This window comes from Mytilus californianus, unplaced genomic scaffold (assembly GCF_021869535.1).
Source record: "Mytilus californianus isolate M0D057914Y unplaced genomic scaffold, xbMytCali1.0.p SCAF_6, whole genome shotgun sequence".
NCBI classification, from domain to species: domain Eukaryota; kingdom Metazoa; phylum Mollusca; class Bivalvia; order Mytilida; family Mytilidae; genus Mytilus; species Mytilus californianus.
Window position 1 is genome coordinate 31621339 of NW_026262712.1, and position 21784 is coordinate 31643122.

The 21784-nt window shown below is 30.9% G+C and overlaps 1 protein-coding gene across 2 annotated transcripts in view; it reads left to right on the forward strand.

Moving 5' to 3' along the window:
* Positions 1–6292: 6292 nt before the first annotated feature.
* The window catches only part of LOC127706825 (transcription intermediary factor 1-alpha-like), a 28757-nt gene continuing 13265 nt past the window's right edge, over positions 6293–21784 (forward strand). Inside the window, exons 1-2 of one of the 2 annotated variants that reach the window (XM_052211526.1) lie at positions 6293–6337; positions 14897–16673. In XM_052211526.1, the coding sequence (XP_052067486.1) occupies positions 14912–16636 (1725 nt within the window). In that variant the 5' untranslated portion in view covers positions 6293–6337; positions 14897–14911 and the 3' untranslated portion in view covers positions 16637–16673. Of the gene's footprint in view, positions 6338–14896; positions 16674–21784 lie in introns of those variants that run through there. The other variant, XM_052211528.1, reaches the window with a different exon arrangement.

Below are 21784 nucleotides of genomic sequence, written 5' to 3' on the forward strand. Positions count from 1 at the left end.
CAAAATTGAAAGTAACTGCCTTCTTATAGCGAATTATTACTTTTATCAATGTTTCAAACAATATTCTTTATTTTGTGGTCTAGCCTAACATTTTCCTCTCATTTCCTTTTTTATAATATTTACACCATTGAAGAAGAAGGGTTCCATGAATCATCTACCAAAGTTTTGTTGAAATTCATTGTTGCATTTTATGTTTATGGTATAATGAGTATGACCAATTTTGGTGTAACCCAAAAAACGGTCGACAACACTTGTAGGCATAATTTATTTTGTGTTTTTGCACATGTTCTCATTAGGAATATTCATGACTGTTAAAATGTGTAGTAAAAACATATTTTAAAATAAATCTGAAATGTAATGGTAAAATTTCTAGCCTGAATGTATATAAATCGTTTTATATTATTTAATACGTTTAAACTTCTGGCCAGTTCCGAAAACATATTTATTTGTCAAACTTTGCTAGAAAAAAATGTATCGATTAATTTGTGCAAAAAAAAATATGCCAAAACAGTTATTGTTAGTTTACTTTGGAAATCACAAACTTTTATTGAATTTTAACGTTTGAAATTTACAAAATTAAGAATTTAGCTTATAGACATAGGAAAAAATGAAACATTTTGGACAAAATTCATTCTCATTTTGCATTACTTTTGTGTGTTTAAGTAAGAATTGTGCTCGTATGATCTCAACACTAATTGTAATCAATTTTGTAAGGAAAATCAGTAAAATCTAGTATGGGACGTTAACCCCTGTGATTAATTGACATATCTATACTTAAATACGTAATGGTTGTTTTACCCTCCCAAATGCCCCTGTCATCAGAAGAGCAGACGCTTAATTGATATCTTGACAGTCCGTCACTATCTTACAACTATCTGTGTGTTAATGCATGTTATATGTTAGTAGAAGATTGTACTAGGATGGATATTTAAACAATATCTTCTAGAATATTGCCGTTTGTATTTGAAACCGAAACACAAATTACAGCCTATCAACTAGTAGCCTAGTACAAAAACCTCATAACTTCATTATTCAATCCATTATTTTCGAATTCAATTTTTCCAAAACATTTCAAGATTTTATCTAAATAATGTCAAGATTCATTCTAAAAACTCCGAAGTACATATTTTTTTCAAAAGTATTTCATGAATGAATGCTAGTTTCTAACTTTTCAACTTTTGATTTTTGAATCTTGGAAGCATATAATTCCTTAATTTAATGCTTGCAGGAGACAAACTTGTCCAATTTTCGTAGATGCTCCTGCATAATTCTCATAACCAAATATAACAAAATAAATGCTTGATCACTGTTTACTGCTATGTTTAAACGTACAAACATCTTCCTTGTGAGAGTTTTCTCCTATACCCAGGTCTTCTTCTTTATACCCTTTTGTACGCAACCCTTGTATTCTGTAAAACATATTGATTGTACATTCGTAAAGAATAAAATTGAGTTCATTTATAATTCACTATTTTTTTTTAATTTCTAGACTTTGTATTCAGATGTAGCGAGTTTGTTATTCATTGGATATTTTTATTTCGGATTTTGAAAAATTTCATTACATTGCAGCATAATATTTTGAGTTTCTTGAAACTATACTGGATTTTAATACATCATTATTTGTTTGAAACTACAGCAAAAGCATATGAATGAAGAAAAGATTAAGGAAAATTGAAAGGAAGAATACAAACGTATTGGTATCAGTATTTCATTATATATATTAAACTATGTGTATGCTGTGTACTTATTGAATTGTATTTTTAGCGTGATTTCCAGAACGAAAATTGCATTGCAACAATTTTATTTTTCGAGAAAAACCCACAAGTAAGTCAATTATTCATTTGCAAAATATAATTGACACATTTTATGTAATATCTGACCATTATAAAAATTAATGTAGTGAATGCATGGAATATTATACTGTTTATACACAGTTTTAGCGGTATTTGATATTTCGTATGCATAAAGCAACATACGTAAAATCACAAAAAATACTGAACTCCGAAGAAAATGCAAAACGGAAAGTCCCTAATCAAATGGCAAAATCAAAAGCTCAAACACATCAAACGAATGGACAACAACTGTCATATTCCTGACTTGGTACAGGCATTTCTTATGTAGAAAATGGTGGATTAAACCTGGTTTTATAGCTAGCCAAACCTCACACTTTTATGACAGTCGCATAAAATTCCATTATATTGACATCTATGTGTGAACAAAACAAACAGACATAATAGGTAAAAATGTCAAAAATAGGGGTACAGCAGTCAACATTGTGTTATTATCTTAATCACTATAAATACAAACAAATATGTAAACAAACATTTACCATGGCACAATAACACAATGACGGGATGTATAAGTAGAGAGCCACGTCATATGTAACATATAAAACACAAAAATTCATATTGACAAAGCATATTAGCAAAAATGAAAGACAAGAATACAGAAATTATCATAGAACAATAACACAATGACGGGATGTATAAGTACAGAGACACGTCAAATGAACACCACCTAAAACAGACTAAACAGTAAAAATAATATTCACTATAAGACAAATAAAAGAATTTTATAACACGTTATTAAGATGATAAACAACGTCAGTACCCAGAATATATACTTCAAGACCAACTGTACGGCGACCATATGCTGTTTTGGTGAGTTTATTAACCATATATATGAATAATTTCAATAACAGCTGTATCGCTTGGTAACCTTTCGACATTAACGATAATATCAGAAGTATCATGCATTCTAATGCATTTGTAATGGGAGATGGAATATGATTGGTCGATACTTCTGCTGGTTAACTGTTAGTCCTAGCATCACTGTAAAGAAATTCATCGTCTAAATGCGCATCTGGCGCAATACAATTAATACTGTTCATGAACGTCACCGCTGTTTTGTATTAGGTTAATCGTTTATGTATTGGATAGTCTCCCGTTAATCAGATAGAGGGAGAGAAATCTCATATGAGACGAACGACATTGCCTTTTCGATGAAGAGTAAGAATGATCTGCCCTGGTATGGTACCATTTTCTCTTGGGGATTGCTACATTCTGCGGAAGTACGTTGATCAATATTGCAGCCCAGAACACCGATCACTTTTGCTTCAGCTCGCATGTATGTGCAAATATACGTTAACATGGATAAGCACAATTCATAAACTTAAATCAACATGCTAAACTAAATCATCATTCGTTTGTTTTCTAGAACGACTATTGTTTAAGATGTGCAATCATGAATATGATGTGCGAGTACATTTAAATGAAGTGACAAAGACTAGAACAAGTAAATTCAAAAGATTTATTTGCTGCAATAAAAGTAAGTATCCACACACTTGACTGAATACATAAAGCAAAAAAAGTTAACATTAAAGAAGTATTTATTTAATTACTCTTATATATCATGACAATGCTTTATAATACTTTAAAACAAGGCACGTTAAGAAATTATTGCTCTGAATGTCGATTATAATTAATACCTTTTATATTTTCTCCATAACAATGGGATTCAAGCAATTTTGCTGATGAAAATCAATCAACTAATAAACATCTCCAATTTTAGAACTGTTTACTTACGTATTAGTTTTTACAGACAGTCTTAAGAAATAATTGAAGAAGGTAGAGTTTAAAATTGATAATTAATAGAAAAACAAAAGACATGGGGTATCAATCCATAACCTTATTTCTCTTCGGTGTGCTTGGTTGCAGATAACGATAAAAAACGACCAACCACTTCAGATAAAAGTAAGTGCGAAACTGTTTTTATAATTTGTAAGCTTTTTCGTCGTCCGCCGTAGCCTACCAATATTCAAACGTCATAAATCCATTATGAAAAAAGTAAAAAAGCAAAAATACCGAATTCCGAGGAAAATTCAAAAAGGAAAGTCCTTTATCAAATTACAACATCAAAAACTCAAACACATCAAACGAATGGAAAGCAACTGTCATATTCCTGACTTGGTACAGGCATTTCCTCATGTAGAAAATGGTGGATTAAACCTGGTTTTATATCTAGATAAACCTCTCACCTGTATGACAGTCGCATAGAATTCCATTAAATTGACAAAAATGTGTGAGCAAAATAAACATACATATTAGGTAAAATTGTCAAACATTAGGGTACAGCAGTCAACATTGTGTTATAATCTTAATCACCTTAAAAACAAATAACTATTTCAACAATGTAGACACTCTATAGAAAACAAGTACATAAACAAATGAAAGACACGAATACAACAAATTACTGTTATAGCACCATAGCATATTGGTGGGATGTATCAATACCGAGCCACAACAAAAGTATATTACAAAAAATGGACTAAACAGTAAAGGCTAAAAATATACAAAGACAAATAAAAACGCTATAACACATTATTAAGATGACAAACAACGTTAGTACCTAGAATCTATATTTCAAGACCATTATGTATCATTTAGGAAGTTTATACGGAATATCAACAAGATCTTGTTAGACAACAAAAGGTATAAAAAAAACCTGACCGGAAAATATACTGATCAGACGACTATTACAGTTTTAAAGATCTATGAACGTGAAAACATATTGCTAGAGAGTTGAGACACATACACATCGTATCGGTCAATCAATTCGAGAAGCTGGCCGTAAAGCGTATGTAGCCACAGTGTAGATTTAAGTCTTTGCTCCTTAAACTTGTAGTTGCATACTTTTGTTTCAAAAGCACTCACCTGTTTATGAATTCTGAAGTGATTAAATTTAATTAGTATGAATTTAACTATGACGCTAATCTGTGACAAATATTTCAGTTAATAATACAAAATGGTTTTACATGAAAACAGACTGTAAATATTGTGTATTAATTTTTATTTTATTTTTAACTTTGTGTTTTGGCAGAAAGAATGGTTTGAGATCAAAAACGTCTGCTTTCTAATAAATTTAAAGTAAAAACTACTGGTGATATTTCAATCTGTAGTTAGAACCGATTTTTATATAACATATGCTATATATGAGGCACTCAAAAGTAAAATATTGATTTAACCCTGCTTGTTTAAATGGATATCTTTCTTAGAGAAATATGCTGTTTATTTTTATATATTTTAGGGTATCTCGGTGAGAGGTTGTATACGTCGTCATATTCTTCGTATATATACATGTAAGCACCTAGTCAAGAGAGATTCAGGGAAGTAAAATATGAGCAAAATCGATTTTTGTATGCCTTTTAGACAAACACTTTCCAAAAAAGATATTACACATTTTCGAACAGACCTCATTTTGATGTAAGCATTTAAGGCAAATATTTCGAGAAGACCACATATGTATGAACAAAAATCCGTCGATCCACTCTAACAAGTTTTTAAAAAAATGATAAAATCCTTTAAAAAATCAAAAAAACACTGTAAAATTATTTTCTTTTCTATCGTTAAATCTCAACATATTTACTCAACAAAAACATATGATACATTAGAAATCCATGAAATATCACTATAACCATGATAACAGGCTTCAAATGCAGTTTCAACCATGCAATATGAAAACAAAACAATGTGCATTTCTATGTTTATTCAAATACACATATTTTCACTGATACTATATTAAAAATGTACGTTTAAAATTCCCTTAACAACTTTTAAAATGAATGTTTTGTCTGAAACAAAAGAAAAGAGTTTCTTTTCTATTGTTCCCAAATCACTAGTTTACATATTTAATGGGAATTGTATAAAAAGATGCAGACTCAACAAAATACCATTGAAGGTTACAAGAGCGCAATTATTCGTAATGCATTTTCCATAGAGTACCAGTGGTGTTCCGTATTTAATTTCGTGAAGACTACACAAACTTGGAAAAATGGGTAGCAGTTCCGTTACTAGAAATGCCAGTGTTGCATAACAACCAAAAAATACATATGGTCATGCGGCAAAAATTGACTTCAAATGCAGTTGAAAAAGATCGTATTTTTTTTTTTTTTTTCGCTTAATGAAAAATGTAAATTTTTGATGGCTCCGACGTGCAGACATGGAAGATATTTTCTATACTTTGTAAAATGTGAATTTGATTTTCAGGATTTTTTTAACCTAATGTTATAAGCTTTCGATTAAAAGTAATTCCAATCCTGTATCATCCAATCAGAAGCCGTACAGGATTCTATATGAGTACCATCTTGCCATCTTGGGGTAAAAAGCTTACCAGTAAAATGTAAACAAATAATTGCACTCTTGTAACCTATAACTAGCCTTACACTTAAATAGCCATGGCAAGCTCTTAAAAAAGCTAATAGTTGTTTATATTATAACTGTGACTACGTCAGTCATGTGACTGATCGATATCGCTTACAAACTTCCTTGTTTCGTTGAAGGTTTGTACATTTTATGATCTTTATTGAAACTTCAAGAATAAGTTAATAATCTTAAATTTTGTAATTATTGCGGGTAAACATTATACTATTGTTATGTTTATAAACATTAATGATTAAAAGATTTGATATGATTGCCAATGAAACAACTCTCCACCTGACACCAAATGACGTTAAAGTTAAAAACTATAGCATGTATTCTCGATTTTATAGGTTACTGTTCGGCCTTCAACAATGCGCAAAACCTATATCGAAACGAAATCACAAGTGGCTATGTATATCAAAAGTAAACTTAAATTTAACGATAGTTGTACAGCTACACATTTTGAAATAGTTATAGTTCAGGGGATTTGTCAAAGGCCCCGATTTGTCTGAATTTCCATCTTTATATAGACACTTGTTAACTTGCAAGCATTTTACCGATTGTGTCTGTTTGTTTTGTTCACTCATCATTGTCAATATAATGGAATTTGATGTGACTGTCATACAAGTGAGAGGTTTAGCTAGCTATAACACCAGGTTCAATCCACCATTTTCTACATAAGAAAATGCCTGTACCAAGTCAGGAATATGACAGTTGTTATCCATTCGTTTGATGTGTTTGAACTTTGATTTTGCTATTTGATTAGGGACTTTCTTTTTTGAATTTTCCTCGGAGTTCAGTATTTTTGTGATTTTACTTTTTTTTTCATAACAGGGTTGGAAACTTGCATGTTTCATATTTTTGAGAATTATTATGATTATTCAATTAAGAATTTGTATTGCCGACTCGATCACCTTTGTTGTGATTGCAGAAATTGACAGTATGAAAATGAAATTGAAATATAACAAAATGTTACGAAATTCATACTTTATGGAATGCATGGGGAAAACATGAAAATCATCATTTTTGCACAGTTTAAAATTCAATGAAAAAGGATGTCTATGTATATCGTTGATAATTAAGGTGTATTATAAAATATTCTGAACATTGTCAACAGGTGGGAAAATTAGGTGGATTTATTTCCTAATTTCTTCATGCAAAAGCAACTGAGATGGATATGCTTTTATTGTTTTAATGTCTTAATTGAAATCATAGCTTAATATGCAATTAATACACCTACAGCAATATGTAACACGTGCTGGGTTTACAGGTTCAATTATATCAAAATAACTATCAATCAACTTTAAATAAAAAAAAATCTATTTTCTTGGGTCACCATGGTCACTGCAAATCTGGAATAAGTAAATATGGGGAATACATTGCTACATGTGCTAGATTTTTGTTAATTCCATGCATCTGTTAAAACAAACAGAGTGTGGTTATTTTCCAAATTGTAAACGCGATTACTTTTAAGGAACTTTTTTTTAGGAAGCAGCAACACATTCTCATGATACCAAAAAAATATGTTCTTGAAGTTCTTTCCAATCCGCTGATACACATGCCTATCTTTTGAGGGAATCGGGGACTAGAACCGCGTTTTGGAAAGAGCAATAATAGCTGGAGAACCTCTTCCGATCCTGTGATGTTTCACTGTAAAGAATTGTTTGAAAGGCTTGCCTCAATCTGAACGATATATCCTCAAATAAGCAATGTATTTAACTGTAGTTGAGGTTTGGAAAAAAAAACTAAACTCCGTAAGTTGCAATTTGGTTAATCATTGTATACCGTAACTCCATATATCCCTTTTGAATATCATGATTACCTACACAAAGTAATAAAACATAAAAAGGAAAAAAAGAATCAACAAAACATTGTGTTGGTCATTAAACCACGCCAACTACCAAATACCCGACTTCTATATAAAACAAGTATAACATATGTATAAACATGATGAAAGCAAATAAAACAACACGTGGTTTCTCATTACAAACACAATATGTTGGTTGCTTAAACCAGATTTACGTGTGCACGGACATCCCCCTTTTATGTATTGAAATAACCAAGCCTCTAATTAAAACAGAGAAAGACAGATTATGGATGCTAAGCTGCGTATTTTGCTTGGCTTCAAACTTTTAATTATATGTTGTACAAAATTCATAGATATAATTGTTTTCACTTTTATAATATTTTCATGTTTTGTCTTGAAATCCTTTTTGTTTATGGTAAATTAGTGTTGTCGTTTTCATACAATGTAAGATTAAGATAGGTAAATGATTAATAAAATAACAGCCTTGTTAAATGATTTGTCAAGACATCTTTATGAATTCCAATTGGTGGTATTTTTTTAAAAATCTAATTACCTTTGCTAAATTTAATGGAAAAGTGTCCTCACCAACTAAAACATCTCAAATACTGTTTCTTTGTTGAACGTTTTTGAGTTTCTATTGAAACTTTATACCGGTTTTATTGATATTTCAATACCATACAGACTTTGATGCATGTACCATAAACCAAGAGACTGATAAAAACGTAATAAGTGTTCATAATTTGCCGGATAGCATGATATCATATCATATCAGGTTAAGAATTTTAAACGTATAGAATTAGTTGATACATAATGGTTTTACGTGTACCTGTGTTGTATTATGTTTTAATTCACTGGGGTTTTTTTCTTAACAGTTTGTTATCATGGGAATAATTGTTTCATTCTCTTTTTTTTTTCTCCGTATGTATACCTGATTTTGGAATTACTATTTACAAAACAATTGATAATAGAAACGACTTGACATGAATAAAATATAAGTATTTCTTTTGAGCATTGAATAGTAGGATAAAAATATCAATTTTGCGTGTTTCTCAAAATAGCTACATATTAAGTTCTTTTGTAGTTATTTACAGGTGTTAAAAAACGAATGTGCAGTATACGTAATTGATACAGCAACCTAATATTAACATTTTAATAGCAATGCTTTCAACGTGTATTACAGTACATTAATTGGTATTAACCAAACCTGTTTGTCTGCCAGACAAAGAGACAATAAAAAATAGGCCATTGAAATTAATATCGTTGAAAAGAAAAAGAATCATCGATAAAAGGAAAAAAGAAAATGAACAGAAATTGAACAACACTAACCAAATCAAAACACCAACAGAAAATCAGATTTTTCTGTAAGCGAATCAGCATGTTCTGCTTTACAAATTGCACCTGGTACATATCCCATTGTATTACCAAATGATTCTTAATCATCAAAAAATCTTTTAACGATTTAGGGTTGCATGGTAGATATTTCTCATAAAAGTATAAGACTAGACTATATTAACAAACCCTCAGTACATTTCTTTATCTCCATCTTGCCATATAACACCTTAAGTCTTCAGGTACTAAAACATCCTTGGCTTTCAAAATTGGGATTTTTAATGGAGATAAACCAGATTAACGCATCCATTGCAGCAACTATTCAAAGACAATTAAGTGAAATTTTTACTTTTTACTCAACATAAAAACTTATGGTCAATTAAAACATCACACATCTTGATTGTGTCAGGTTAAGATAATTATGTGGTAAACTCAACTATTTTTTTTAAGTAAGATATACTAATTTTTAAAACAAGATGCTTGTATCCACGATGTCGATCTCTCTCTTTCATTTTAAAAGGTCGCCAATAGTTTTTGAATGAGCAATAAGTGTGTTAAAGAGAGCCAACAGATTTTCAAACTAAAAAAAAAACAGATAACGCAATTGTATTAATACGAGACAAAAAGACAAACAACAGTATGCAAATCACAACATAGAAAAACTTATCAACACGAACTCCACGATTATTCAGGGGGGACTTCAGATGCTCCGGACGGGTACGTGATTCAACTCCATATGTGGCATTCATCGTGTTGCTCATGTAAGTTTCTACCAGGCAATACGACTAATTTGGTGGGTCACATTTGGGTGAAAAGAAAATGAGAAAATGGTTAAGACGATTGGGGTATATCCTTCGTTATTTTTGAAATCCTGAAAATTTGTTATCTAAAATATCAACTGTGATGCAATAAAAAAATACTCACTCTCTAAAAATGTCCAGTTTTAAGTGTACTATCTAATTTGTCTGGGCGGGAGTGTATTGTTTATAATTGAATTTAGTCCTTATTATTTTAAATGAAATACCGATTGTCGCCTGATTTTCAAATTGAGATATACTGGTGCATATGTCTTATGTGTGCAACAACTAAATCTAGAGACAAACAATCACAAATCTTTACGAATGTTGCCATGGCGATAACTTACTCATGTACCAAAACACATTAATTTTTCGCTCGTTGCACATGTTGTATCTCTTGTATACGTTGCTTGAACATGCCCTATTATTCGTGCTAAAGCACATAATCATGAGAGGTTCAGTAAAAATGTAAGGAAAATCAATTGATAATCGCAGTTTAGATTAACACTTGAATTTCGGGAAAAAAGAAACAGGACCTCATTTCGTTGTACACAATTGAAATGAATGATTCGAGAAGACTATATATATATATGCATGTATAAACAAAACTCTAGTCGACCAATCCAAAATTTGTTTTTAAAAATGGGAAAGTCTTGAAACGAATAACCATTTTTGAAAAGTTATTTTCCTTTTTATCTTCTTGCTTGAACAGTTATCAATTTTCAATCGTTCCATTCACACAAAGACAGTTTGATACATAGGAAATCCATGAAATATCAATATGATAGGTTTCCAATGATATAATATCAACAAATATTGAAAACAAAACAATAGTTATCTAAACTAACATAGTTAAATGATAATTTATTAAAATTGTACGATTGTGGATAAGAAATAACCTTTAAGTCAGGAATCTGATTACTGTAGTTGTCGTCTGATTATGTAGTTCATACGTGTTTCTCGTTTCTCGTTTCTATATAGATTAGACCGTTGGTTTTTCCGTTTGAATGGTTTTACACTAGTAATTTTTTGGGGGCCTTTATAGCTTGCTGTTCGGTGTGAGCCAATGCTCCGTGTTGAAGGCCGTACCTTGACCTATAATGGTTTACTTTTATAGAGTGTAACTTGGATGGAGAGTTGTCTCATTGGCACTCATACCACATCTTCCTATATCTAATTACAAGTGGTTGGCTAAATTTAGGTTTGCATAAAGATGTAGCAAGAGTGTTCATAGGTCAATAACAATTTTTGTTCTAATTTTTATCAGCGATAACTATATGTTGTTGATACATAAATTTCCGTTATAATGATGTAAAATAAAGATAGAGTTACCGACTTCTATTTTATGGTATTATTCAAAGCTGTGTTCTTTGTGAAAAAAAATCATCAAAACGTCAAAATAATCGTAACGTCACCGCGTTGCAGGCCTTAAAACGTTGATTTTTGACGTTTTTTACTACCAGCAAGGTAACAAATTGATTATTAGACAAAAAACGAAGTTGGTGACTATATGAATGTTTTACATTATTAAAACAGAAATTTATGTATCAACAACATATAGTTTTTTAAGAAAATCTATGGAGTAGATTTAGATATTTGGCGATTTTAAGACAAATGTTAGAAGGTTTTTCGCTGATTTTAAGTGCTTTCTATACAAATATTTGCACATCTTAAAAAAAATCAATCTGCAATTTTTTAGATCATAAAAGTGATAAATGCATTACTTTTTCAGTTGTAGTTCAACGGGCCAAGGTTGTATGCAAAATTTTAGCAAAATCTGTGGCATAGCCCATTTACTGTTCCTTGACCTTAATACATAAAAAAATGATTTTGTTATCTTGTCAAAAAATAATTGAGTTATATTGTTCCTGCATCATCAGTTTACAAATTGAACTGGATAAAAGTTATGCAAAAATCATCATGTTTACATGGTTTAGTAATCAATCTCGAGTTACTATTTTTATCATGATCAGAATGTTAGTAAATAAAATCCCAACATCTACGTTGTTAATTGATGCCATGAAAATTAGTGACGTTATCCAATCAAAATTAATATTACAAACGATTTTGCATTAGAATATTTGTTGTTCTACGTCAGTCATGTGATTGATCAATATCGCTGACAGACTTCCTTGTATGGTTGTAGGTTTGTGTTTTTTTAATAATCTTTATTGATACTTCTAGAATATTTTTGTTTATCTGAAGTTTTTCAATTATTGCAGATTATTTATATGAAACCATAACTACATGTATGTTGATACACAGCTCCATGTAAATTACATTTATTGGGATGAAACTGTTAGAGGAATTAGGTCAATAGAATAGTATTACTATATTTCAATGCCTCTTATCGACAGTAATTTCCTTCAGCGATGCTTTCAAAGCATACAATAAGTTTCCGATCACCACCCTTGTGATTGCAGAAAATGACAACTAATAATAAAGTTAAAATATAACCAAAAAAACACTAGGTTCAGACGGAGAACAAAGTAAACTGTCGGTGTTTTTTTCTCATTATAAGATTCAGTGAAATGTGACGTATATTTTGGTATTTATAAACATTTTGAACATTGTCTGCGGTTATGAAAATTCGTATTGTTCCAAATTTCATTATGCATAACAACCAAAATGAATAGATTTTTTTTTTGATAAACATTTTTAGATTGAAATCAAATGCATAATAGGAAATGTATAAACCTACAGTTATATATAACAAGATTCACAATCACATGTAATGTTGAAATAAAAATTACTGTCAATCAATTTTGAAGTAAATAAATTTTTTTATCTTGAGTCACTAAAAATCACGAATGGGTAAACATGATAAATACCATTACTAGATTTACAACTGCAGTTGATTTCTAAATCGTAAATGCGGTTACTTTCTAGGAACACAATGTATTCATATCCATGGTTTAACTTATATAATTTTTTTTACCCTATTAATGATAACATAAAAATTGAATGTATTGTAACTCTGTATATTTTAATTCAGAATTAAAAGTGTGTATAAAATTTGATGTTGAAGATACCAAAACAACGTCAAAGTTTGTTACACGGTGTGTTAAATGGGATTCATAATCCTGAGATTAATTTACGCCTTAAACAAATAATTAAAAAATGGATAACGAGCCAACGAACAACATGGCTGAAAACCAACAGTAAAAAAATATCAGATTAAAACATTGGCCAATATGAGTATTTGCCAGATATTTGAAATGATGTCAAAGGCACCGAAAAAAAACATCAAAGAGTCAGATATATTTATGTCATAGATAATGCATATTTTAAGGTTTTTCTTGTCGTAGAACACACCGAGGGGTGTCATGATTGACCAAATGAAAGACCGACCGTAGGGAGGTTTTTCTTTTGGCAATCCTTACACCCCGAGGTGTGTTCTACGACAAGAAAAACCTTAAAATATGCATTATCAGACTTATATACCGTCAAAAAAATATTGTTTTTAATAAAGATTTGCAAAAGTAAGCATCCTATTTTACCGACCACACTAAAGTGGGATATTCCTTTCTGATGCGTTCAGGTTTTAATACGCCCTACGGCTCATTTAGAAACTGAAATAAAACTCACTAATTAATCTAGATATAAACCTTAGAAATTATTATCCATTCAAAATAAAAATATTACTGTAGCTGCATGAAGTAAGACACAAATGAATTGTTATCATCTGATAACGGTGTATGAAAAATACAAGACACTTTGTAAGTAATGTATTGTACCAACTTAGTTGATGGAAAGGGGGAGGTGCTATGTTTATTTTATTTTTGTCTATTTGTAATGACATTTTATAGCGGAAAAGTGATTATTTTTTCAACAATTTTAATTGAATCGAACGAAATATTCAGAATGATTTTCTTTTGAATAGCAATACATTTTTTCAACAGATAATCAGGAAATAATTATATACCCTCCCCCCACCCGACATCATTGTGAGGTACGTGAACGTATTCGGTAGAATATAAGAATATTTTATTAGTTAATCATTTGATAGAGTAAAAGGTATACATAAATGTAAAATAGTTAAGAACTGACACGAAAGGGGCACGAAATCGTGATACATGTACATGTTACACGAAAACGAATATCAATACATGTAGGTCACAGTATGATTTCCTATTCAGTGTGCATCGTCCTGAACATGTATGAAATATTTGCCACTGGACTTTAAGTAACCAATAGTCAATCAACCTATTCAGTGTGAATCAATAAGATTTTCAAAATCTTACACGCGAATATGTTAAATCTGGCTTTATTTTAAAGTGTTATGAAAGTTTTAAATTAAAATTCATCTCGCATATATGATAATGTTTCTGTATTGTAGCGATAAATTAACAAAACTTCACATTATTTGTTTTTAAAATTAAAATTCGGGCAATGACGATTTTTTTTTTACACCAATCATAGATTTAACTTTAAAAAATAAATTCCAAAATCGGCAGCAGAAACTATCAGACGAATATGATTTTGAAGTAAATTATAGTTTGAATTTGTATCAACGAAAATAATGACCTCACACAGGTCATTATTTTATGCCTTGGAGCATATTTCATTGGAACATGGTATCGTCCGGGTTGATTCTTCGAAAGAATGACTTATCGTTCTGAAAGAAAATAACTCCATATAGGTATATAAGATACTGTAATTCCTAGAAAAAAAATGTTTGTAACGTATTGGTTATAGTTTGAACGTCATAGCTTTAGAATTCCTGAATACAATTAAAGTAACGTACACATCTATTGATTTTACAGTTAATTGCGTCTTCAATGGCTACAAGTACACCAGTATGTGCCATATGTGATCTTCGGCATGTCACATCACGGTCCATACACTGGTGCCCAGAATGTGAGGAAGCACTGTGTTCTGACTGTAGTGAACATCACAGTTTGTCAAAGGGAACACGAGGTCACAAAACCATCCCTGTATCACAATATCAATCCTTACCGACGTTTGTTACCGATATACAACAATTCTGTTTATACCATAATGAAAAGTACCAACAATATTGTATGACACACGAATGTCCAATTTGTTATAAATGCATTAAGGAGCATGGAAAATGTAATGACGTAATTCCTCTTGAAGACGTAACTAGCGAAGTCAAAAGTTCTGCACTCTTTCAAGATTTAGAAGTAAGTTTGTTAGATGTACTTGAAAACATCAAGCGAATTCGAGAAGAGAGAGAGAACAATGTTAAATCGATTCAGACTCAGAAGAAGATGATTACCATGGAAATTGATAGCATCAAAACGCGAGTAAACCAACATCTCGACAAACTGAAAGATTCCGTTATTAAAGAATTGGAAGAAGTATACGATGACTATTACGGTCACATTCAATCAATTATTTCTTCTCTTAAAATTCAAGAACATGAGATTAAACATTGCAGCATGGAATTCGAGAGCATAATCAAATACGCTTCCGATCTCCAAACTTTCCTTAGTATGAGGGAAATTCAGTCAAAGATCACTGATCATGAAAGTCGTCTAAAGTCAATGATTGCAAATAAAAGTCTGGAAAATGCTGATATACAATTCACAATAGATGAAAAGGTATCGGATATACTTACATCGATAAAAACATTTGGTTTAATCGCAATTAAGAAAAGTACATCTGTTTGCACCAATATTTCTAGCAAAAAGACAAGACAGGCTCAGATATCAGCTCCCAACAGAATGTATTCAATTAACACCATCGTAGTGGAACTCAACAAGAAATTGGCAACAAAATGTAGATGGCCCCGTGGATGTTTGATAACACAAAAAGGTTTGTTCATTTTCACAGATACCTCCGGTTCCAAAGAAAAGCTAGAAGCAATAAACGGCCAAGGTAAAACTGAATATACCATCCAACTGTCGACACCAAGTGGCAAATACGGCGCCTTTGATGTAGAATTAATCAATGATGATACAGTGGCAGTAACTACTGGCAACCAATTCGTATTTGGACAACGCAGTGGTATCAGTGTTGTTGATCTAACGAATAGAAAAGTAATTAAGTTCATTGACTTACCTGGCTACTCCTATGGCATCACACATGACGGTACATCATTGATCTGCTGTGTCAAAGGCAAAGATATACATGTCATAAGATGTACAGACTACTGTGTTACTACTATCCCTAACACTGTCTTACCTCAGTACTCATACGTCACAACGCATGAAGACAAAATTTTGTTTACCAATCCGGATAAACACAAAGTATTTTGCTGTTTATACGATGGAACACTAGTATGGGAGTTTCATGATAAATCAGTTATTATGATGCCGAAAGGGATTACTGTAGACAACAAGGGAAATATATTCGTCGTTGGGTGTGAATCGCGTAATGTTCTCATCATATCTTCTGATGGAAAACAATATAAACAAATAATCAACAAGGAAAATTGTCTCAATGATCCATATGCAATTTTCTTTGACAAGCTTAGGAATCAGCTTCTAGTGACAAATTACCCACTCGATCCTTTTCTTTATAATATTTCACACATGTAGAAGTGATTTTATTAAACAAAACATTTATTACCTTTAACATATTATATAACAATAAATATAACATACACATAACAAAATATATAAAATTGAGAATGGAAATGAGGAATATGTCAAAGAGACAACAACCCGACCAAAGAGCAGACAACAGCCGACGGCCACCAATGGGTCTTCAACGTAGCGAGAAAATCCCGCAACACCATATAATATACTTTGCAACAACATATATAAAATGTATTAAAGATCAGAAGTTTAACAGGTTAAATTAAGCATTATATCTATAGTAAGTGAAGTGAGTTGACCATTTGTTTTTCCTTCCATAGCAAATTTTGTATATGATATAAAAAAAAAGTGAAAATAGTGTTTCTTTTGAGCATTAATTTCTTCGGCGTGTTTCTAAAACTAATTCTGTATAAAAAAAAAAAAAAAATGCGCTGTGTACGTTATTGATGCAGCAACATACGATTATATTCTAATGACTATACTTTAAATATATCATAGTAGATATTTTGCCGTCAATCCAACTTGTGTGTCAGCCGATGGCGATATATTGTGTATTTGTCTAAACTTAGATACCAAGGATACCATCATAAATCAAAGGATGACAGACAAACGATAATAGAAGAAGAGATAACCAATAATTCATCAGTGGCAATACTATTGTTGAAAAAACAAAGAGTCATCAAAAAAGGGACAAAAGAAAAGTGCAAAGAAACAATACAACAACTTAAAATCCAATCAATACACCAGGAGTAAATTTAATTGATCCGTAAAGAACAATTATCAAGCAAGTCCTGCTTTATTATTGACTTCTACTATGTATCTACTGTAATACTAATATCAAATAGTCTAAGTTGTTAGTAAAGCTTTGCAACATACCTGGTTCCCGTATTTCTTTAATCTTACTGTTGAACTAAATCAAATTCACAAACCATCAGTACATATAATTGTCTACTAGTAACCACATATGATGCAATGTGAATTAAAAAATTAAATATTACCTACATGAAAGTCAATCGCCTTGTGCATTACCAACCATCTAAACATTTTTCGTATTTTTCTTATTGCAAGTATGGAAAAAAGGCTGATAGAATCATATTGATAAAAGCATGCATAATCAAGAGACAATCTAAATTCACGTTTGGCAATTTTGATAAATAGACCGCACTCATCATGTAAACCAGTATACATAATACGCAAGTTGCTTCAATAAAAAGATATGTTTTCTTGTACCAGTGATCAATAATTCAATATCCAAAGGCTTATTTTCAGTTTTTTTTTTGTCTTAAATAAAAAAAGCCACGTGACCTTTTTTTTATCAAATTGCGTTGATTGTCAGAATCCGTCTGTTCGTCGTCGTGAACTTTTTAAAAGTCGCCTCTAAAATGCCTTGGCCTAATAATACCATATTTCTATATGTTCCGTATTCAATCTGGTTAACAATAACAAATTGTAACCGTTTATTAGATAAATCAACAAAAATTGCCACTGTTGCTCCAACTGAATATAGGGGTAAAAAGTAAAATCACAAAAGTACTGAACTCCGAAGAAAATTTAAAACGTTTACTCCCTAATCAAATAGCAAAATCAAAAGCTCAAACACACCAAACGAATGGACAACAACTGTCATATTCCTAACCTGGTTTTGTAGCTAGCTAAACCTCTTACTTGTATAACAGTCGTATAAAAATTCCATTATATTGACAACGATGTTTGAACAAAACAAACAGACATAATAGGTAGAAATGTCAAAAATAGGGGTACAGCAGTCAACGTTATGTTATTATCATAACCACTATAAAAACAAACAGATATATAAACAAACATTTATCATGACACAATAACGGGATGAACAGAGCCACATCACATGCAAGAAAGAAACACAAAAAGGCACACAGTCAGAGCACATTAGCAAGAACGAATGACAAGAATACAGAAATTATCGTAGAACAATAACACAATGACGGGATGTATAAGTACAGAGCTACGTCATATGTAACCAGGAAACACAAAAAGGCATACAGAAAAAGCATATATTCAAAAATGAAAGAAAAGAATACAAAATTTATCATAGAACAGAATGCAGGTTGGTTTTCTTTTTTTTTTTTTTGCTTATATCGCAAACAATGACCTTGATCCCGGAAGTCTTCTATAACAGGACCTACCTTGTGTTTGTGTTAATGTAGCAATTAAACGTTTAGCAACCAACAACTAATACATGTTGATATCACATGCACTTGACATAGATGTTGATAAGCGAAGCTCAATTCTAAGGGAAAAACGGGACCGAAAACAACTGTTTATTTCAATTTTATCAACATTAAAATTGTATAATTTCTTTATTGACATATATTCCTGAGCAGTGATTTCTAAAATTGGTGCCTTAAAACAATATATGTCTGGCATCATGTTGTGTCGACAAATGCAAAATGAAAATAAATAGCTGACACCACTATTTATGGACTGAGTGGTGTATTAAGATCAGATATCTAAATGTATTTGAAGTAATAAAGCAAAGCATATTTCAATTGAACTGTAATTTGGTTTTTTTTTTGCTTGTTTAGTTTATCGTCGTGGTTCGTTTTTATTTTCAATTTTTATACTTTGTTTCTTAGAAAATATTTTCATAACGGAAAACAAATACATGTACATGTCGTTGCACGTTTTAGAACGAAAAAGGAAATAAGAAATAACACTTGATAAATGTTATGTGTACGGAGTCATTTTTTCTGTTTCCTTCACTAGAAACTTTCAAAATTTGAAAGTCAAGGATGTACCAGTACCTTACTTGGAGAAGTAGGATGAATTCGTACGTAACACGAAGAGAGAAAAAAACTTTATTTTTTAATCATTTTTGACTTAATCAACGGACAATATACGAAACGTATGTAAGAACCATGTCAGTACTGAAACACGTACTGCTAAGCACAGGATGCCCTCAGTTGACTTTAAATCCAACTAGTATTTAAATGAGGTTAGCTTAAAGACTTTTATGCTAGGAGCAAAGTTCTATAGGACATTTTTATCTGTGCTGGTTTTTCTCTTCAAGCAACAAACGATGAACTTATTCTTTCGAATTACAGAATAAGATATATGTCTGTTTGGATAGATGTTACATGGAGATTATTACGTCAATTTAAAGATGTATGAATAAAACCAGTATAAGTTAATTGGTGTATCAATTAGAGTGGTGTTTTTATTTAAATATTAAGGATGTATTCTTTTGACGTTTCAGTCTCGTTGAAATCTCGTTCTGGAATATTTCCAAAACATGTGATACAAATGGAAAATATCAATGAATTTAAAAATATTATAATCAAACTAAACTTTTTGGTGAAAAAATTGTGTAACTTTCTAATTTCATTACCGATCAAGTCAGTCTCGTTAGTCAAAATGTTGAGAAAATGGGTGAGGGATACAAGAAATGATTTTACCAGAAACATGTACATCCCATATCAATTTTTTTCTCTTCAAATTTCTTATATTTTTAGATATGTATTTTTTCAATCATTTATAACAAAGAAGTTGAAATAATATGCTTTTTGTTCTAAAAAAAGAGAAAAATCCCAAATTTACAAAATTGACAGCATGGTAAATTTGACACGAAAAAGCAACAACATTTTATAAAACTTTATTATATTAACACCTACCTATAGGTTTTTTAAGTTTAATTTATTCAGATTGGTCCACTTCATCTTTATTGAAAGTATGGCAAAAAGTTTAATTGTGAACCTGTGATTTTTTTCATGATAATAGCCCAAAAATGGGTAAAAATTTATGAAAAATGGGAAAATCATCAGAATTGGGTACTTTCAAATGGCCGTAGCAAAAAAAGGAGTGCACTACCGTATGATTTTTTCTTCACCAATTATTTTTATTACAGTCATATAAACCCAAAAATCAGGTTAAGAAAAAAAGTTAAATTCTAGAAATTTTTGGCTCCTCAGAGGTGTTCATCCTTAAATTGAAATTAACATCATGCAGAAATACGACCTCCTAGGGTTACTTTTAAGTAAGTATTAAAAGGATAGGTGTTGGCTATTAAAGTGAAGGTTTTTTATGTGCCTTTGTTTTTTAGTTTTCACAAAGAAAGACGATAAAATGGAACGACAAACTGTTTCAATCACTACTCGAAAAAGGCTATATCAATTAAATAAAACGTCTTTGAATGCACAGGGAATGGTAATATTAAATAAGGGTAGTAACATGTTCACGCTAATATCGTGACAAAATGCAGAACAACCATATCATGCAGCATAATGTGTATTGAAAAGCACCAAACATAACAATGGATAGACCTCAAATACCATTTTGTCGGTTTCATCACACCCTTGCTTTACCTAAGAACCAGCTATTTTTGAAAAAATCATAATAGATGGGTATCTAAATATTTTTTTCTCATTTTCAAGGTTCCTAATATTGTTTGATATTGGAACTATTCGTTTTTTGACTTGTTTGTCAAATTAATTCACATTGTTGTTTATCTATGTGGAGAAATAACTCAGATTTTTTTGCTTAAGGTTTATTTAAATATTTATATCTTCTGGTCTACGTCATTACTTCGTCTTTGTCACGCTGCTTCTATTTCTTCTGCTGTTTTTGTTCCTGGTGGCAATATGTACAAATATTCTGAAACGATTGAAAAATGTAAAAATATCAATAAAAAGAAAAGAGTAAAACAAGTGTAATTATCTTTAAATATGCTTTTATATGTGGTAATGACTTACAAGTCCAACATTAAAAAAAAACAAACTTTTTTTATCAATTTGCTTTCTAATCTGAATCTACGGTAAATAGTCTATGCTTGTGCTGATTTTTATTATACGTACTTCAATAACAAGGATGTGTTCTTCGCACAAACACTGATCTACCAGAGTTATGAGGTAGAACTTCTAAAATCGACACTACAGAAGTTTTTTTTTTTCAAGTCACCATTACTAATTCGATGACCAATACGATTTTTTTTAGATTTTGTTAAACTTTGATTTGTATCTTTGTGAAGTTTTTTTATATACTTAAACATGTTAAATCATGCATTATAGTTTAGAAGTTTGACTTATTAATCAGTTTTAGTTGGCTTGATTTGTAACTAGATGGATAAAACTAACACTTTATAAACTTCTTCAAAAACTTCATAGGGAACAAAAATAA